General features: G+C 36.4%; 1 protein-coding gene across 1 annotated transcript in view; it reads left to right on the top strand.

Moving 5' to 3' along the window:
• Nucleotides 1–21,365, top strand: part of CNTLN (centlein) — a 207,462-nt gene extending 186,097 nt beyond the window's left edge. Inside the window, exons 24-26 of the mRNA XM_050912620.1 lie at nt 11,042–11,227; nt 12,580–12,657; nt 20,606–21,365. Coding sequence (XP_050768577.1) covers nt 11,042–11,227; nt 12,580–12,657; nt 20,606–20,707 — 366 coding nt within the window. The 3' untranslated portion in view covers nt 20,708–21,365. The remainder of the gene's footprint in view (nt 1–11,041; nt 11,228–12,579; nt 12,658–20,605) is intronic.
• Nucleotides 21,366–21,837: the final 472 nt, after the last annotated feature.

Genomic DNA, 21,837 nt, shown 5'->3' with positions numbered 1-21,837 from the left:
ATTGATGTATTTTGAAAAGTTTACACAATTGTATATGAACTGTGCCAATTTGGAAGTGGTGTTTGACCAAACAAAGGTTTCTTCAGCGGGTCACTGGGACATTTTGCAGACGACAGCAGATAGCATCACGTACGTAAATCAGCACTGTCAGTTTTGATTTGAAAGTGGACACCTTTAATATGACTTCAAGTTGCTAGAAAATGTTCCCCACTGGGAACAGTTAAAAGCCAAAAGATAAGTATATTTCATTTATTACAGTCCGAACTGTCAACACTTTACATGGAAAAGTATACCCAGAGTGATTATTTTGTATTCTGTGGAGTAGATGATGAGTCTGCCAATCTGCGTTCAGTCAGAATCAGCATAATATTTGGTTACAGGGGTGTGTTCCAGTCTGATGAGAATCAGTATTCTTATTTGCAGAATACACACCTTTAAGAGAAGAGGTCCTATAAGCAAAGCAAAATTTGTGTAACTGAAAAAAATCTCACAGTTAAAAAAAATCAGGCATTTATTGCTTCTTTTTCACTATGCATGCTGCTTTAGGAAAAAGGAGAAACACAGCTTTTATTATGAAATACCAACCTTTCTTGGTTCTGAGAAGAAATTGGTGATAAATTAAGCTAATCTCCATCAGGATTACTCTGCATCTGGGATTTAGGCAAATTGAATCAGAGGCCTGAATAGTGACAGTGAATATCTATTAGACTGTAAACAGAATAATAGGCCCTGTGAATTTTAATGAATGAAGTGAATGGCTGAACTCTCATAGTTTACAGAAGGCATATGGTTAGTGATGCATACAGTGTGCCAGGAACAGCATATAATGTAGATGTCTTAATGGATAAAATCTTGATTACTAAAATGAAGAATAAATAGAAAGATTTTGAAAAGCTTTTCCTTACTCTTCTTTTTCTTTGCTTTTTAGGCTTAGAAGGATAGCACTTCACTTTGGTTTTTTGACTGTGATAGGTAAAGATGATAACAGATGTAGCTTAAAATATGTTGAATTTTTTTTTTATCTCTCTCTCTCTATTAAGAGTTTAAAGGAATTGATTTAAATGATTCAACCTATGTAACCAAATTGCAAGGTATGTCACGTTTCTGTAGCTGCACATGTATGTCTCATGCAAAGTTTAGATGCGTGTCTGACACGGTGATTTTGTTGATACTAGTGCTACTTTCATTTTTCTTACAGTGTGTGGGAACCATTCTTACGGACTGTGACTCTCTAATAGTAGATACTATGTGAACAGATCCAACAAACTTGAGCTGAACAGGAAACTATTTTCACCACCTTGCAAATAACTTCCTTTTCTGCCTCAGGGGAAAAAAAAAAATCTTCTAAGTTTTTCAGAGAATGAGACTACAACAGGCTCAGCTGGGAGCTACTCAGAGACTCTGCAGTGCACTCCCTGGAAGGGTATAGATTCACCTGTGATTCCTTCAAATGGCTTGGAGAGACTGCTTTTTAAAGCTGATACTCAGCCCTGTGCATAATCTGGAGATAGTTAATTTAAAGATAATGGCCAGTTCAGGGTCTAAAAGACAGAAACAATGTTGACTGGAAAAAGAAGTAGCTGGAAGACTTGGGGGATGGACGCATGAGTACAACGTATATAGTAAAGGCTTTGGGCTTGAAGTGGTTGGAAAACGTTTTGGCAAAATGACAGGAAAAGTAGCAAAACTTGGAAAGGAGGAGCAAGGTCTCCAGTAATGATTTATTTAAGAGTTCACGTAGAAATAATTTTTCAATGTATGTTGATCAGATCACTAAGAAAGCAAGCTGAAGCAGAGAGAACAGAAAGCACCCATATACAGAGCCTTGTGAAGACTCCACAGTAATTTAGAAAGGTGGGAGTTGAGGGGATTCCCCAACAGACATGCCAAAAGAGTTACAGACAGGTGGGAAGAGCTCTAGGAGAGTGGAATCATAAAAACTAACAAGTGACAGTATTTTAAGAAAACACAGTTGGTAAGATTTATGGAATTTTTTTAAGAGTATAAGGAATGCTAGAGCTGACCTCTTAAATTAGGTTTCAAACGCATTTGTTTCAGCAGTGCAGTGGTTTTACACAGGGCATGTAGTTTATAGTTTTTATGCTTTGCGTGTTTTTCTGCAGAAAGATAGCATAAGCTCAGACACTGAACTGAGTATCAGGAAGTCTTGGTGCTCTTCACAGCTTGGTCACTGACCTGCTATGTGACCTTTGGAGTGTTGCTTCACCTCAGTATTTCTTGGTCTGCCCTGAATATTCTTTGTTTGCCATGTCTGGTATAACTGTGCTGACTTTGTCTGCCCTAACTGTTCAGCTAATAAACTCTCTGAGATCCCAGACATCTCTTACTACACGTGTGTGAAGCTCTAATCTCTGTCAGTGCCTTTTTTTTAACTCTCTGTAAATAACTGTAATATATGATGTTTTAAAGGAATGATGCTAGTTTTGCTAGCACCTGTGTAAATCAGAGGTAATTCTGTTGAAACCAAAGAATTTACAGCAAGGAAAAAATTAATGTAAATGAGGTAGGACTTAAATGCTGAAGTAAATAGGACTTTAAATTATTATTATTGCCCATTTCACATAAATATAATTCTAGAAACCAATATATTTTGACAGAAATATTCTGCCTGTCATCCCACGCTGATTATACATATTTCAACTCATTCTCTGCTATAAAGAAAACTTCTTTTTTCCCCTGTTATAGGTCAAAAAACATGGTAATTGTGTTGAAAATTCAGCAACAATACAATGAAAACTATGGAGTGTTTGCTGATACTTAAAAAAAAAAGCATCAGTCTGAAAACGTTTGGGTCTACAACTTAAGTTTTTGACAGTCTTAAGGCTTAATGTACAGGAGAGATTAGATACCTGTAAAGCTGTAATATTATATATAACCAAATATCCCTCATATCAGTAAGTATCTGCTGTATGTTCTATAAATGAGGTGCCTAGCTGATGCAATAAGAGGGGCTTCATTCTACCTAAAGTCATGTTACAAAGAATGCTATGAAAAGAAACAGGTTTTTAAGACAAGATTTCAGGCATAAATGAAAGTATGATAGCTAAACAGTTATCAAGAGAGGATTAGAAAAGAAAAAGAGAAAAAGCTGACCAGTAATAGAAAAAACTGTAATTTTGAATCACAAAGGGAATTTTAAAATATATAGGTATACTTTTAAGTATATATTGTGTACTTCTCTACAGAAATATAAAGTACATTGTAATTGGCCATAATAAGTCCATTGCTGCATCTTTGTTTAAATATGGTTTATTTGAAAACAATCTAAAATTAAAAACTGGCCGTGACTTAAGTCAATTTTCTATTAATTTGTAAATAAATTGAACTATCTTTTAGGACATAGCACAACATATTCAATTTCCTTTTCTTATAAATGTCTAATATAGGTTGAAATATTTTTAATACTCTTCCCTATGGTTTTCCACACCTGGAGCTGGTTAAGAAAATGCAGTCAAAAGAACATTCTCAATTTTGTACTTGAAAATGAATGGTTATAAAGAAATCATTTGTTTTCAATGGTTTTGAATCAAGAAGGAATGGTATTTTGGTAGAGGATGTAGGATGAGATTGGTAGCAAAGGTATTTTGGAGAAATGTGGAGAAATACAGTATTTAAACAGTTGCCAGCCAAGTGAGACTTTCTCCCCTCTGTTCTCCTAATGGCAAGCAGGAATAACACAGCTTAAGCCAGCATAGTTGTACAAATTCAAATCTTACCTGTGACAGGAATCAGATTATCAAATTTTATGCAACACAGTTTCTCATTTCTGTCATTGTACCTTAATATTATTCTTCTTTATTGCATTTTAACTGGATTTTGGGTCTGCAGTTCTAAATGCCAGGAAGTTGAGTTTTGTGTTCAAATACTGAAATCCTGAGGCCCTTTTTATACTGTGTGACTCAAAGGCTTTGTCAGGAAAGCCGTGGTGGGTTTAGCTTTAGTAGTTGAAAAATAATACTGTGCAAATCTGTCTGCACTTTTGCAGATGTTCTTACTAAGTTGGGTTTGGGATATTACTGAATTCACCTTTTCTAGTTCACAGTCTGTCATCCATAGCTCAGAGCCATGAAGAAGGCAGGGTTGGGCTAGGATGTTGGACTGCAAACTGGAGATAGCTTTTGCCACGAAGGTAGAAGAGCCTGGTAATATTTTAAATTACTTCAATTAATTTTTCAGATCTTGTCTGTTAGATCTTTAGTTACGCTTATGTGTGTTCAGATTTGCTTGTGTTAATGGATATGGAAAATCAGGTTGTAGATGCAACTGCAGTATCACATTATTTTGTATGTACATGCTGCAATTTCTCAATCTTTATGTAAAATGGAATTCTTACAGGTCATCAGGTGAGGCATTTCTTCCAGGCAATGTATGCTTTCATCTTCCACTGATCTCTGTGAAGTTGTGAGCACTATTCTCAGTGCCAATCAACATAAGATCGTTTATTTTAAATTATATATACCAATCTGATACCTAGCTTTACTGGATGTATTTCTCCCTTTCAGCTCTTTATTGAATTAGCCTTTGAAACTTTGCAGCTCTGCTAGCTTTTAGATAATACTGTCACTCTAATATTCCCTTGAGTGTATCTTTTTGTTTTGTTTGGGTTTTAAAGCATTCTACAACTTGTTTGTTTACTTTATTCTTAATGGAAAAGATAATAAAACCCTATCTTAGTTCCTCCAAATATGTACAAATAAAGAGCTGAGCCACATAGCTTGAACATATATGTTCATAAATTTTAGAACTAAAGCAGCAGCTGTGACAGAAGACAGGGAAAGAAAACCAACACACCACATTATAAATGTGACCTGTGTGACATCGGTAAAATAATGTTACTACCACGTTAATATTTGGCAATAGCATTCTTGTTCGATACTGAATACTGAAGTTGGTGGAGGAAGATAAGACTGGTCTATATGTCCTCTACACCTTTACACTCTACTTTCAGGGCATCTGCTGGGGTCTCTGAAATCACATGTGATTTCTGGGGATCATAAGAATTAAGGTAACCTCCTGAGGCTGACTCATTCCCATGGGTCAGAATGCTACATGTTATAGCCCTTGGCCAGACAAATCTATTGCAGTGGTCTGTCTTGTCTTTATTTCTTGTCTACACTCTTGTCCCTTTTCTGATCAAAAAAAAGTTATGCCTAGAAGATATATTTGTTCAAGTGAAGGAGCTAGCTGAGGTAACTTAAATAATATATATATATTAAATGAAATTGCTATAGAAGAGTTTTTCTTTTCTGACATACGGCAATCATGCTGTGAGATCAGTTTAAGCATTATTACTGAAAGTATTTTGAAAGTCATTTCTAGAGGGGCAGTAAGGACCAAATAACTGTACTTCCATTGAAGAAACTTGAATGCCTGTTTCAGCTGCTGAAACAGTGCATGGCATCATCTCTTTGTGTCACTTTGTCCATTCATTCTGTTTTGCCTTGTTGATTGTGAGCTATTTGAGGTGGTAATGCATTCTCAACCTTTTACAGCACTAGGATCTGCCCTAACCTTAGGCCAGCAATTATTGTGTTACCACAAAATTAGAGAAGTTCTTTAAACTCAGCATTCAGTTCTGTGAAATTCAGATCTTGTTTTCCACAGACAGCTGCAACATCTTCACAATACTTTTGTTTCTTTAGGAAACTAACCTTGTTTCAGAAAAGATTTTCCATTTCATTTTTGATGTAATGCTTTGGGTCACATCCTTATACCATCCCAATCTACACAACAAGTGAGTTTCTAAGAACACACTACTTGTATCTGAAGACACTTTCATATTGAACTACCCACAAAATATTGTGTATAGAATTGTTCTGTATATTATACTGTGCTATACATTTGTGGTTGGTTGACCCTGGCCAGCAGCTAAACACCACATAGTTGCTTGCTCACTCCCTGCACCCAGCAAGACTGGGAAGAGAACAGGAAGAGCAAAAGCGAGAAAACTCGTGCGTTGAGGTAAGGACAGTTTAATAAGTGAAGAAAAACTCCAAGGGATGTAGACCAATGCCCAGCCAGTCTCTGAGCAGTGGCTACCTGCCAGACCAGTCCCCCATCCCACTCAGTTTTTATTGTTGAGCAAGATGTCATGTGGTATGAAATGTCCCTTTGGTCAGTTCAGGTCATCTGTTCCAGCTGTGTCTCCTCCCTACTTCTTGTGCACCCCAGCCTACTCACTGAGGGGGCAGGGTGGGAAACAGAGAAGGCCTTGACTCTGTGCAAGCACTGCTCAGCAATAGCTGGTGTGTTATCAACACTGGTTTAGTCGCAAATCCGAAACACTGCACCATAGGAGCTGCTGGAAGACAGTTAACTCCATCCCAGCCAGACCCAGCAGCACAACATCATTACTATCGTACAAAGCACAGTAAAGCTTAAAATTTTCCATAACTGATGTGAGCCATGGCTTCTGCCATGAGATCTGCACCAGTGCAAGACTGAAATCTAGCTATACATAGCTACAGTGCTAGCATCAGACTTTGGTTTGTCTGGGGGCCATTAAGTTTTATTATACTACAAACAATAACAATAGAGTGTGTAAGTTTACATGGTAATTATGAGAATAATTTTAGGCATTGACTTGGTCATATGGCGTTACTGGGGGCCATTGATCAATTTGTGTCAGTTCCAGGATCAACTAGTGTCAGAGCTTTTGGGGATGTAAAGACCTTATTAATAGTGTGTTGTCAGGGTCTGTGTATCACCACAGCTTCTTTGAGTGTTTAATTAAATATGACCTTTTAAATGAAAGAAGACCTTTGTCTTTATACATCTCAAAACTGGCAAAAGATACAGTGCTAAAAAGTGATTGCATGCTGAGACCAAATTCGAAAACTAAGAATGAATATTTTGGGTTGTGAAAATAAAGTAAAAAGTCTTATAAGAGAGATATTTTAGAACTGTATGCAATCCAGTAGATGTAATATATAGTATATAACCATATGGAGTTGGTTGATAATGCAACAATTGCTACTGATTAAAAAGAGCTGGGTACTTTAAGCTCATGTTGCTAGAATTTTAAGCTTTTTTTTTTTCCCTAGTCAGACCAGTAGCAATTGCACTGTAGATTTGTTTTCAGGAATTAGTCAGGGATTCCTATTCTAGTTGGCTGGTAGCACCTAAGTGTGTCCCACAGGAATAACTTTGACGGTAACATCTAAGTTGGGAAAATGGCTTTACTAACAAAATATCCCCTGGATTTGATGCCAAAGAAAAACAAAGAGAAAAGATCAAATCCTAGTATTACTAGTACTAATAAAGGCATTGTTATCATACATCAATATAGTACTGAAGTCATATTCTGCATTGATTTCATTGTAGGCAGTTTCTATCACCTACGTATGCTTACAAGCTTAAAAACAAGCAATTCTGAAATACACAGTGGGAAATGTTTTAGTTTAAAATCCTACACTTAGCTCCAGAATGTGTTTGATCAATTTCTTAATCAAAGAACAATATTATACTGGCTTCAGTACACTCACCAACAAAACCTGTGTTGGTTAACTCTTAGGTTTTTGTCATTTTCAGTTTGGAAATGGTTCTTTCTAACTCAGTCAAAGACCTGTGTGGCTTTGGCAGTGAACATTTCTGTAGTAAAGCATGAACTGACATATAAATGAGATAACTAATAAGTAAACAATTTAGCACATGAATACGTTAGTATATGACAGATGAGGATATATCAACAGAAAAAGCAACTTAAAATCATAGGAAGGCTATCATTTTTAAGGCACTTATCCAGTGAAAAATGTATATCAAAACATTATTATTACAACTTAATAATGTGAAGAAGGCAGGTTCAAAAATCAGCTGGTCTCAGAGAGTCCAATTTGAAAGTCTATAAAGTAGCCTTATTTTTCACATATGGTGTGTATTTCACATATGCTTTAGTGTATTAGAACTGCTCAGGGAAAAAAGGAATTGAAGTGCAAGTCCTCTGTATGTATGATCTACAGTGATTATAGATAATGTGTGTGCTTGCATATTAAAATCTGTTAGTTGTAATTTTCGCTTTCCTTGATTTTTGTTTAAACTTTTTTTGTTTGTTTGTTTGTTTTTTAAATTGCTGGTATAGATTATTCAGGGTCTTTCTGGTACCTTCCTTTCTGGAACTCTGAACTAAAAGACAAGCACAGTGGAGCTGCAGTTTCTGGGTTCCACTGTTGCTATTGATATCAGCTTGTTCATTCATCATGAACTTCTTTGGGATTTTGGATACACCAATAAAATTTATCTAATAATATCATAAGACTATTGTCTGGCAATGTTTGTATGTTGTCTGAGATGTTCAAGTGAATGTTTAACTTTGTTTATTATCATGCTTTTTGTTTGTCTGTGCTCAGCTATTTATCATTGTTTGTAGTCTTTTCATGTGGCTTTGCAGTTAATTTCCTTGATATTTTACTCCTTTAATTTACATTTCCTCTTTGCACCAGTATACAAATGTGCATCTTCTAGCCTGATCACCCATGTCTGAGACAGATCTCCTTACTTTTAAAATTTGGGAAGCTGATACAATTTGATTGAAAAAGTACAGCTGAACTTATTTTTGCACAGTCTAATACATCTCCTACATGTTGCAGGAGCCAGTTTACTGTTCGACCATTTCAAATGCTACAAAAACATGTTGTGATTTATCTGTAATTTTTTCATAGTGTGTGCTTTTCTACTTGGGGCTCTCTCCTCTCTTAGTCTGTTTTCTTCTGTGAGCTTGGTCCAAGTTGCCCTAGCTCCCTGCCTATAACCTTTCAAGTTTCTTCATTCCTCGCAGCTCTGTACTTGCAGACAGGACTATGTACAAGATATTTTGTTGGAAATACTGTGGATGGAGGGACCCACACTTGAATCAGAAAATGGGACAAATTTCATTGTACTGCCTCTCCCCAAATTTATGGTAGGGTAATTTTGTTTTTAATAACTAAATTTTAGCTAAATACAGAAAAATGTTAAGTTGGGAAGTGGTAGAAAAATAAAAAAAATCTTGGAATGGGATGAATCTGTTGTGCTTTCTTTGAAATACATCAGTGAATGCTTGCTAATGACTGTATTTTGAATACACTAGAGGCTGTAAAGTACTTAACCCCAAATGCCAATAAACAGGCTTCATAATTCTGCAGTCAATTTCTATGAGATGAAGGCATTCTGCAGAGAAAGAATTTTCAGGAGTTAATCAGCTACTGGTGAGAGATAGTTTAATAAGATGAGCCCCACATATGACGATCGAAAGAAAACCTTATTCTCTCGTTTTAAACTCAGCCAAGGTGTCTGTGTTGACAATCACAGTTCTGCTTGAGTCATGGAAGTTGCATACGCTAGGAGGATCTTCTGACAATGAGTTACTGCTCTTGTCTCTCAGCCAACAATTTTTAAATAAAATTGTCTTGCTCTGCTTTTGACAAAAAGCTTTTGTCATAGTTGCATAAATATTGAAACAAAATAACGTCAGTTATACAACTGATGATTTGTACTAATGCTTAGTGTTATTTCACTGAACCAGAGAACTTTAGGAATAGCAGAGGTAGGAACTAGAACCATCAATTCTTTGTTGTGCAGTTTGGCTTGTTTTCAGCTGTGGAAGGTATTCAAGCTCAGTACTTGTGTGGTGTTGGGGAACAAAAACCAAAATCAGGTTTGGATTCCATTCGGCTTTCATTCAGGTCAACAAAGTCTTTTCAGCAGGATGTTTCATACTGTTTCTTTTATTCTAGTTTTAAATAAACAAAGGAGAGTGGCCTCACCCTTGCTGGATTTCTTCTTTCCCGTTAACCACGAGTACAATTTTTTGTCTAGTCGTCTGGCTATTTTTTACTTTTCCTAGGTTTTTACATCAGCTTTACTAAATCCCAGTAATCCCTTTTTTCCGCTCCAGATAATGGTTCTCCTTTCCTATCATTTAAACCTTTCAAACAGTTTTCTTTTAATAGTATTATTCTGTTTTTCTGGATTTTTTTTAAGCTGCGAGCATCTTTCTGGCTTAGCAGTGTATACCACATTTCAGAAATGATCACAGAAAAATTGTCCTTTATTATTATTGTCTTTATTAGTCACTAGTAATAGTAGTAATGATAATAAAGACAGTTTAATTATGCAGCATTAGTAGCATCAGACATCCTATCAAGCTCTAGTTCTTGCTTAACACTAACTAAAAGTCTTCGACAGCAGAAATGGGATCTAAAATTGAGGCTTCTCTTGGCACCCCTGCTTCCGACCTTGTCAGAGCCAGGGTTAAAGAACAGTTGCAGTGGTTCTGGTCTGGCACCTGATCTTCCTCCCGCCACCTGACCTGGTATCTGTTTAAAACACCTACTATCTGCTAAAAGTACCCTTGCAAAGAGACTGTCTGGCCTGGCTAGGCCTTCTGTATGGGCCAGCTGCATACAGAATACAACCCTTCCTATGCAAGCCTTGGATAACAATACAGTGGACTTGTGTGCTCCAAGGGTATGCTGCTTATCAACAATGGATAACCACTACTGTGATGATTTAAATTGTAGAAATTATATCAGGAAGAATCGGTAGCCAGGACAGTTTTGAATTACCCTGTCTTGGTGGGAACCAAAATTTCAGGTGTTGAATAAAGAGGTATACTGGTGTTTCTTCATGCAGCAAGGTATGAATAAGCTTTAAAAAGATCTCTGTTTGACCACAGTAAAGCCTGACACTTCTGTTATTTCAAGAACATTTCTGGTAGACTGGATCAGGAAAGGATTTTTAATTGATGTTGTGGAAGCTGCTTTGTCTTACTACTGATAGCATTATGAATCTAGTTATTTTGCTAAAGACATTAAAAAAAATTGCACCTATATTTAAGAACATTTTCTGTTTTAATGTATTAATTCATATTTTGTGTTCTAAATACCATGTTATTTAATATGACAGCATGTATCCTATTGAACCAATAACACAGAATGAAGATAATTCCCATCTAAAGTAGCTTAGTCTAAATGATACTGGTTTTTTGCGTAGTTTGCACTTTAAGAAAAATTGCAACGGAGTATTTTTTGCTTGCATCTTCCAGGCTCTAACCAGAGAGTTGCAGCACAGCGTACAAGAGCTGAGAACAAAAATCAAACAAGCGAAAAAAATGGGAGAAGTGAGAGCGTGCAAAAAGTGTCTTTCCCAAGAGTCTGTTCAGTTGGCAGCATCTATCCTTAATGTTTCAACAACTGATCTTGAGGACATATTAGAAGTAGAAGATGATGAGGTAAGTTATTTTAAGAACTCTTCAGTAAAAAGGGGCTGGATCGGCTAGATGCTGTATATTTCCATTCTTGAGGAAAAGGATTTCTAGGTAAAGACTGGAATTTCATAGTGCAGCATCCAGCACAAAAGAAGAGAACAGTTGGATTTAAATAAAAAGGTCAGGTTAGAGACTTATAAGGTGGCAAGACTTTGGGTATGCATAAATAAAATATAAATACACTGTTTTGAGCATGTAGATGTAGAAACATTATTTGAAAATCCTTAGTAGTTTCCTTTTTCATGAGACTATTTGGCAGGGTTATACATTTTAAATAGACTTCTGCATTAATGAAAACAAAATTAGAATGTGTCTTGCTGTGCCAGATTGATTCCGTTGATGCTTCCTTTCTTGAATTGTGATACCTATTAAAGGTATTTCTAGTAGACAGATGGTTTCTGGGGGAATCCATTGCCTTTTTTTGTTTATTCTATCATACATTTTACCATGAAATATTTGATAGTGTTGCATCAAATCACCCTCTATTAAATAGATACAGTAATAGGATTTCTTATCCAGATTTATTTAGGCCTGATCAAATAATGTGTGAAAAAGCCTGTACACTTACTTTAATAAGAGTGTCTAGGAGTTGACCATTATTGGGCTGTAACAGTACTCTGGTGATGACTTAGGTTAGCCTTATTGGAGCTTTATATTACAGAAGTCACAAAAGAGAATTTTCACGTTGGTTAAATAAAGGTGCATTGTATGTATATGCACTGATATGGATTACATTCATGAATACAAATAAAATGGACCAATCCCTGCCCTGTTTACTAACATTTATACACCCCTGTGAAGTGATTCACTTTGACAGAATTGTTCCATGCTTACCTCATTCTCAAAGTAATTTCTACATCATATATCTTTTGCTGTAATCACTGTTGTGAATATATGTGTAAAACACACAAACATACTTAACTATGAATAGAAAACAAATTTAAAATACAGATGATGAATTTACACCAGACAAATTTTAGGTACATGTTCCATTTATCAGTGTGTAGACTCAGGAAGCTTTACATTGAACTCGTAAAATTTACACATAGATCACACGTACACCTGTATATTCATGTGAAAAGAACATGCTGTGCACGTTTCTAGGGACATGCACAGAGAAGGATAGGTTTATAAATTTAACAGAACCCTCATACTTGATGGATATGCTTCACATAACTAGTTTTGCAAGCATAGTTCCTAATTCCACATGCTGTTTATTTAATGTATATCCAGTTACACACTTCCTTTATTGTTCATTATGTTCTTCTCAGGTGGTGTCAAAATACTGTGTCTATGTTATGTTTTTCTATTTTTAGGAAACAGCAAAGACAAAAATGGAATTTGAAAAAGATAAAGAATGGCTGCAGTATATACAGAAACTTCTTGAAGCACAGGTGCTAAATTTATATCTTCCCTTAATGAATTATAACTTTCTGCTCTGAGTAGCTAAGTGTTTCTAGGTTGTAATTAATCTGTTGCATTTGTAATTATGTTGCCACTGATGGTCCCAAACTATACTGTGATAAGGCAATGTAAAATCCTTGTTTTGTAGCATTTCCTTTTTATTTCTCTTAAAATAAGTCACTGGATAAAACTGAAGAGATGTTAACCAAGGATCTGTAATAGCTAACTTAACAGCTGAAACCAGTGAAACAATGCTGGAGAAAACCAGCACAGATCTTGGCAAATATGTTAATTGAATTATTGAAACAGCATGTAATGCTTGCTAGAGTGAAAAGGATCCATTCTCTCATACCTCTTAGGAAAAAGAGATTTTTTTTATTATGTGCTTTTAAAGTTAGTAGTTGATATGGACACCTGAGGAGTTCATGGGTTTCAGTGACCTTTTACTGTGGACCTGTTTCCAGTCAATTCATGTTTTCCTCATAGCCAGACAGCTGTTTATTATCGTGTCTTCTCGCATTCTCTACAATATTTTCTACTGAGACCTCGAGCAGCTTGTTAGTGGGAAGTAAATATTGATTTGGCATCCTGTCAATGCAGAAAGAATGAAAAAATTTCCACCAGAGGCCCCTCAAACATTTTCCTATCGACGTTTTCTGGGCAGAGAGGAAAGCTGCATAGAGGATGACAAGGCTGAGACTAGCAGAAATCCCTGAGGGGTCCATTGAGACTGCTGCTGTGACCTGTGTGATACTTTTTCTTCTCTTTCAAGTCTTTTTTTTAATACATACAGAGTCTGCTGGGATGCTCCCCTCTTGTAAGTGATCAAGGGCAGTTTATTGGCAGGTGAGAGCCCTGCTTTTCTAGCCATAGTCAGCTTTTGTTTGGACATCACTGACAACATACACTGACTCTTGAAACTTTTCCATTATATTTTAGTTGTCTCCTTTATTCAGATGATGGGTAGCTGATGTCTGAAAAGAAATAAAATTTGATTTATAAATCCAGTGTTCCTAATGCATATTCACTAGCATGGGTCCATTAGCGATGTAGTTCATTTCAGTTAAGAGTGTGAATGATTGAAAATATTTTGAAAGCTATTTCAAGGGAACACTCACATTCAGATTTATATATTTTATCATTAATAGCTTTTGTGTCTAGATTGTGTCCTATGACCAGATTTTTAAGAAATGACAGTTTTTTCCTCTTTCGTTATGAAAACTTACTACCATTAAGACTGCTTAATTGCTGCAGTGGAGGAGGTGGAAATATCAGTTTGCTTTTACTGGCTTTGTCAGAAATACTGGTGTTTTAGTTCAGCCTCACAGTGTTACATGGAACTGAGCAGTAAAAGCATAAATATTTCTATTCACTAAATTGCCTTCATTTTAAGATTTTTTTTTTAATTGTATAAAATTCAAGATTCTGTCCATATTATGGACTCCAAAATAGGAATCAGATTAATGGAATACGATGAAGAATTCTGATTCTATTTTTTATTATCATTCTTCAGTAAATTGTTAAAAAATCCTAAGCAGAATTTTATCACTTCTCTTCATGTGATACAGACAGACAGCAAAAACCAGGGCACGGAGAGTGAGGGGGTTGTTGACTATGTAACCAGCTGTATTAGGATCACAAATGTTAGCTAAGGACAGAGGAGCTCATTGCTCTTAGCCGCATAAGTTTGTGTACAAGTTAATAGTGGTTTTCAGTGATTTTTGCTCCATCTTGTGGGGTTCCTCAGGAGGAGCTCTGAGGGTAGAAGTAATTCTTGGCAAGCCGACTGTCTTTAGAATTGCAAGGGGATTAGTGTTTTTTGGGAGCAGCCAGCTCTGCTTTTCATTTCTGTCCATGCTAAGTCACATGGATGGAAATTGCTAAGATTTCTTGGTCTCTATTTGGGAAAAGCTTGTGGAAGAGTTCTATGCCCTTTGAAATGCTTAACTCGTATGTTGTAGAGAGTTTGGTTGTGGTTTCCTATAGTAAGCATCGGTGATATTTCTGATCAGAAAACTAAAGCTCATGGTGAAATGAAAGCTTTCTATCAGGACTTTGCTCATAACAGACTGCTCACTTAGTGTTACAGGTTGGCAAACTGTACCCATTGGCACCTTGAACAGAGATGCAGGCTTGCCTTTTCTGTTATTCTGCGAAAATGTTCGGTTGAAAATTGCATCAGATCACTTAATATTGCGGTTTGATATAGTGTCTTTTTGTGCCATAGAGCCAGGACTTTGGGACATAATTGCCCAGCAGTATTGATTTAATTGCCTAGGTTTATTTGTGGACTCCTAATTATTGACTGGAGGTAAATTTAATGGAGAAACCTTTATGAAGACTGGGAAACTGCTGCTGTTGCTGTTATACATAATGAACTGCATCATATCCCTTTAGATCATTCTTCAAGCTAATTTAATTCCGCTGTGACGGTACGATAACATTTAAAATGTCATAGACATTTTATTTTTATTACTGACATACGCCATTTTACTGCTGCATTAGAATTTTGGGGGGGACTGAGGGAAGCACTAGTTGCTTTTACTGTCATTTTATAGATTCCCCTAAAGTGTAATGATAAAGGATAGCACACCTCTGTTTTACACTTCATCTGTACCTTTATTTTCCGTATTCTTATGACTTGAAAAAGTCTAATTTCTGTAAGCTTTACAAGAATGTTAATATTTCAGTGATAAATATTTTTGCATTCCTGAGGCTCACAGACACCAGTCAGAGTTTGTGTTCTTATTTTATCAACTACTATAGAAACACCTGTGGAGAAACTACACCACTGCTAAGAAGCTTACAATTTGACAGAGACATCTCTGCATCAGGATGTTATTATGTAAATAAGAATCATATAATCGAAAAGTACAGTCATGTTCTGAATTCTACAGAGCTAGTAAAAATCACTTATTGTCTAAACCTATGTCTTGAATGGCCAACAAGTGTTTTTTCAGTTGCCTTTTTGTATTTGTACATTAACACCCAATGACTAGAGTGTTCTCATGAAAGTATAAAAATGAAACCATCTTAACAGACATTAGGATAAAAGGTAAAAGGTTCTCTTGCCTAGGAAGAACCTGTATTTGGAGAGGCTTCACAGGGGCGCATGCAGGTATCTGCTACCTGCACAGGGATACCTGAGTCACGTATGAGACATCAGACTGATTATGCATTAGTGACCGGGCACGGGAGAGAGAAGCTAGGAGAGGTATCGCATTATAGACCATTGAGTTTTTAGTGGTTCATGGTATTTGGGAGAGGAGGGAACAAGTATGGTTATCTCAATATGTACGTGTGTTTACAGCTTGCATGGCAAGTGATGAGGCTTCTACCTACTTTATCCCTCACATCTGGGTGTGTATGTCGTCTTATTTGAACCCGGCACAGTATAGTAGCACTCTCTTTTTGTAATCAAAAAAACCCCCCCAAACCAGCAACCTTCTTCAGCTTTTTCCCATCACAGGAAACTTGTACAACTAAAGCAAGAGGATGACTTCTTTTCACATAACTTAGACAAGATTTCTTGTACTGCCCTTGGCTTTTATTCATTGTGACTGATGGTAAGGAACAGCATCTTGGAACAATCCGTTAATAATTTTGTATGTGAGTACAGGATGTTAGCCCAATCCAGATTACTGCCTGAAGTCTCCAAGAACTATTTTTTAATAAAATACAAATCATCTGCCTAACTCTTTCAAGCATTGAACCAAATGACAGCATTGATTTAGCATGTCCCTTATCAGATATACAGCAGCACTTGCCTTCCCTCCCTCCTCATGTACTCCTCGGGATATCACATCTCACATAAACAAAGCTGCCTAATAAAATCTTTCCTCTCATGACCTCATTATGAATCTATGATTCGTATTCCAATGGTGAAAACTTCCAGAAAAACTCCCTCCCCTCTGTTCTGTGGGCACTCTGTAGATATGTGTATAATCTGTCTCTAGAACAGGGTTTGGAACAGTATATTCACTCTTCATTGGTAGGGATTTTCCCCAACCCTTTTTTAGGATTTGCACTGGCTTCTAAACATAGATTTCCTCTGGTGTCATGTGGGAATGTGCACTAACAGCTATGGTTGTTTCCTTTCAAATTTCTGGGGTTGGAACTCGCCTGCTTTGCTTTCATTAGTCTTTCTGCAGCCTCTGTCGGTCTTCTCATTCTCTTTGAATGGGTCTCTGCTCATTGCCTGTCCTCTGCTCACAGACACACATAGGTATTCACCCATGTACAAACAAACACACCTGCGCACACTCACCACTGCCACCATCACCGGGTGTTTCAAGTACCTGCAGCTTAAAAAGCAGCACCAGTGCAGTCTGAACCATATCCTGGGCACCATTAATATTGATATCACACCATCAGAAAGTAACCATGGTTTTTTTGTCATTACAAGAATAAGAGCTCAGTCCTGTGCATTGACAATCCATTATGGTATAAATCTATGTTTTATCTCATGCACACAAACAAAACCACATTACATCACTTGTCCTGGACTGAAAACAAGGAGAGATTGGCTTGATTACTCAGGATAAGAATACAGATAGGCACATACATATTTATGTAATCATGTATATACAGCCATCACAAGGCAGAATGGGCAAAGAACAATAGTGAAGTGAAGCATTTCTCTAATTTTTTTTGTAAACTTTGACTTTTAGTTTATAGTGAAATTAGGAGGTTTTGGTCATTATAATCTGAGTTTCTTTAGTTTTATTTCAGGTTATTCTTTGTGGTTCACTTAATTTGAGGCAGCTCTGCAGTGTGTTTGGATAGTTTTGTTGGGCAAATGTATTATACTGATGATCCATATGGGGAGATTTAAAATAGGTGTAACCACTAGTTCATGTATTCCAGAAATTAAATACTTTTATGTTAACACATTTTAGATTTTGTGAAGCAGAGGCCAAGTAATGCTGTACTTTGTGAATGGAGAAGCTATGTCTCATTAGAATAACAATGTTGCCTTGCATTCATTATGGGTCTTTTCACCGGCAGATCAGTGTATATTTATGGACTTGTGCTGAGTGAGACTCAGTCGTGTCATGTAAGGTCGATAAATATTACTAGTTTATTTTTTACAGAAGAGATCTCCAAAAGAATTATACTCAAGGTCAGAATAAATAGGTGAGAGAAATAGAAATAACTATCAGTATTCCTGACTCTTTAGGATCATATTACCTTGCAGTTATCCGTACACCAAGATACCTGTCTGATAAGTTGTGTAAGAAGTATGCTATTTCATTCATATGGCTTTCTAGTATCAAAGAAGAAATCTGTAATGCTGGTAAAGATAAATAAATAAATAAATATATTTAAATCCACATGTAGTTTGCATTCTCAAATTTTCTGAATTTATACAAATCAATTAAATCCTACTTCTCTTAAAGCCTACTATAACATACTGATTTAGGATCGCTATCATTGTTAATGCTTAGTGTTCAGATAAATTGGTTGTGGCACAGATGACTGGAAAACATTTGAAGGAATTATCATTCTGTATTAAAATATATAATTATCAGTGGCATAAACAAGCTTTCGCTCCTTAGTTGTGCACTTAGCACTCACTGAACTACCAAAACCTTCCCCAAGCATATGGCAGGTTTGGAAGCTGGGATGAATACTGTGGAGTAGCGATATCTTCAGCGGTTGTGAAGTTCTGGGGAGAAACGTAGAGGGAGGCTTCCCAGGATACTTACAGAGCCATCATTAAAAGTAAATCTGACAGGCTTCTATTAGAGATGAAGACTGTAGAGATCATCCAGTTCTGGGTGTCTGTATGGAAAGCAAACCAGATAAAAACATACAGCACTTTCTCTGAAACTGACAAATGTTGAAAGAATGACATAACGTTCAACTTCCAAATGCTCTTGATTTAAATGAATTATTTAAATGGAAAGAGTTCTTGAAAGATCACTTTGCTATGACATGGAAGCCACAGAGAGTAGTGAGCAGCAAGTAAGATGTAGCTAGAATGATATGAGCCAGAGACATCGATAAGAAGCCATTCATCTCAGGCACAACATTAAGGAGGTGAAATGTATCAGAAATGAATGTAGTCAAGCTAGGCAAGAAGAATTAGAGACTTTGAGGTAATGGTATAGTGTTCTTGTAAAAAACATATTTAGACAAGGAGGGAGAGCAATTAGAGTGAACAGGATGCTGGAGTCAGTGTTTTTAAAGCACAGTAGCAAGTAAGTGTCACAGAATTTCAGATAAGATTATGTCTTATATTACTCTGAATAGATTTGTGCTCAGTGAATTGGATCCCTCTATTCCCCAAAAAGTCATCACAATAGCGTACAGGAGAAAGCTGACAGGTGTAGATGACTACTAGAAAATTCTTACCATAGACAGAAGTTATTTATGACAGATGGAGACATGTCTGGCCAGCAAGTACCAGCCCTTCAAAATCCCCTTTCCTGTAGAAAAGGGAAATAATGCATATTATTGTCCTTTTTCTGTAGCTGCAAAGTGATTGTTGAGCAACATGTCAGATTGCCATTACAGTCACTTCATGATAGGTGCTTGCTATTAACAAGATTTTCCTTGCTATCATTTTAAGATTTTTTTTCTGACTTGTTAGTAATTATAAATATCTGTATATAGATTCATATCTGTATATCAGTTCAGATATTACACCAGCATTTGTATTTGATGTACTTTTACGTCTGGGTTTTTTTGTTTGCTTTATATTTTTTGTTTCATATATCTAGGAAACAGGCAGTAATCTATCTGTTATAAGTACCATACAATTTTCTCTTTAAGATGGAATAGAGAAGTGAAAAAATAAAATCAGAGCAGGGATACTCGAGTGTGGAACTAGAGAGTGGTTCTAGATGCAAAAGTATTGCCTTGAACTGCAGTTGTGAAAAGCAGAGGAAGCTGGTGATTGGCCTGCTCAACCAACTGCTATACTTTACCTAAATATGTGGCCTTATTAAGGTAAAATTATCTCCCTTTCTGATACAAGTGTCAGCTGTTACTTTTGGTGTGACCCCTCGGTCACCGCTGGTCTCACCAGGAGTTCAAGAAAGCTGACAGAGCTCTGTGAAGCTGGCAGAGACTTTCCAAGGGTGAACGAAAGCTGTTCTGCTCTCCTCTGGCGCAGCACCGACCGCTGTCTGGGTGGAGCTGCAGTGACGAGTGTTCTGTGCCACCTCCAAAAGTACTTCCCAGCATACAGTGCACTTATGCACCAAGACTGTGAAGGAAAGCCTCTTTAAGCATTAAAGCAATGACACTGAAAAATATACCAAATCTCTTTCTCTGAAGACGTATTTTCTTTGAAGATTGTGCAAATGCATCTTCTGTATCAGAGGAGATATAAAAGAGGTTTTCACTCTTCTCTGTAAATATGTAAATACAATTTTTTGGTATTGTGTTTTAGAGGAGCAGACGTTTGTGTCATATCCCAATCAATGCAATTGGAGCTTTTGGGGTTTGGGGTTTTGTTTTGCTTTGGGTTTTTTTTATTTACAAGTTTTCACGTATGAGTCTAAGGCAGTTGCCACAGCATTGAGAGCGGTACTGGTAGTTCTGTCTCATCCTCCTGAGAGTAGTGAACATACACTGCCATTTCTGCATGCCCTAGAGATGACTGTAACCTTTTATTGATCAGCCGATTGAAGATAAATGACTGAGATGCTGGTACTGCAGTTTACATCATTAACATGGTCAGTAAAGCATGAATTGTTCAATAAGGCGTTTATCTTTTTTCATTTTACTCTGTTCTTTTATCATTTTTATGATAGAGAGCAAATTTTCAGACACTAACCAGGCAGGTGAACTTTAAAGATCAGATGTGTGCGTGTGTGGTAGTTGTCAGAACTAAGTGAAATCTAATGGTTTAAAGATATTTAATAAATGTTTTTCTCATGAAGAAAATAAAGTTCAATGATTATTTTTCTTACTATGTTTCTTTTTCAGTTTCCTTTTGCCTCATACTTAATGGATGCCATACTGGAAAAATTAAATGAGAAGAAGAAACTAGTAGAAGAGTACAGTTCTCTCATGAAACACACTGTATGATATTGCTAAGACCTATCTTTGCAAAGTGTGACTAAAGTATGTGTGCTGTTTCCTCATGTCTTTCCTCTTCACATAAATAACTGTCAATATGCATGTTCAATACATAAGTAGAAACTGTCAACTAATATTGTTGAACAAGAGGAATTAATTACGTTCCTATTTAGAAAGGAGTGTGGTGTTTGATTCCTGAAGACAAAAATTGCTGCAAATAAATGCAAAGTTAAAAATTATTTTCCTTTAAATGTGTTAGCAGTGAACACCAGTGCAGGCTTTGTAGAGCGAGGATGTTTTTGATATGACTAATACGCATCTGTACAATTCAGAAAGTACAAAAAGCAGCTAAGTAACTCCTGGTTGTACCAGTCAGAACAGTAGAAATAGGATTTACAAAGGAACTGGAAATATCATTGGGATTTTGAATACCTAATTTCTTTTAGCTTCTTCTTAAATCCTAGCTTTATGATATAGGCTACATAAAATGATATGCTTTCTTTATGTTGGAAAAAATGAGAAAATGAATGATTGTAGGAAAAAAGTATTCAATTCGAAGTGGAGTAATACTCCTGGGAAAAGCTGTATTTTCTTCTGAGTTGGAGTGTATTGTGTACAATCTATTTAATTGTATTTTAAAAAGTCAATACAATAAAGTTATTTCCAGTGTGGGTTTTTTTCACTAGTAGTCCCAGTTCTTTCTCACCTAACACCAAGCTGCAAGCCCTCACTTTCCTTGGGAAAATGATACAGCGTTTTAGTCAGTTGTTTCCACCAAGATTTCTCTGGCAGTACTAACAAATAATTGCTGCTTTGTCACATCTTTGATCTTAAGAGTTTGTATTCCTCTGGACCAACCCACCTGAAAAAAATGAAAGACCCGGGTTTCTGAATTCATGTGGTAATAACATTTAGCTCTTATATATGGCTCTTCATCTATGGATATCGAGTTGTTCTACAACAGATATTGTTATCATTATTCGTATTGGGTGGGGAATCAGAAGGAAGATTTGGCCTAAGATCACTCAACAGAAGCATCAAACAGAATAAGTTTTCTGCATGTCAGTCCAGTACTTTTCCTAGGATGTCACTGTGCTTCCTTTAATTTATGGAGTTCACTATTTGGTGTCTCTTAAGAA

Source organism: Gymnogyps californianus, chromosome Z (genome assembly GCF_018139145.2).
Source record: "Gymnogyps californianus isolate 813 chromosome Z, ASM1813914v2, whole genome shotgun sequence".
Classification (NCBI taxonomy): domain Eukaryota; kingdom Metazoa; phylum Chordata; class Aves; order Accipitriformes; family Cathartidae; genus Gymnogyps; species Gymnogyps californianus.
The sequence above is the reverse complement of the archived record's forward strand: the minus strand, read 5'-3'. Positions and strand labels throughout refer to the sequence as shown.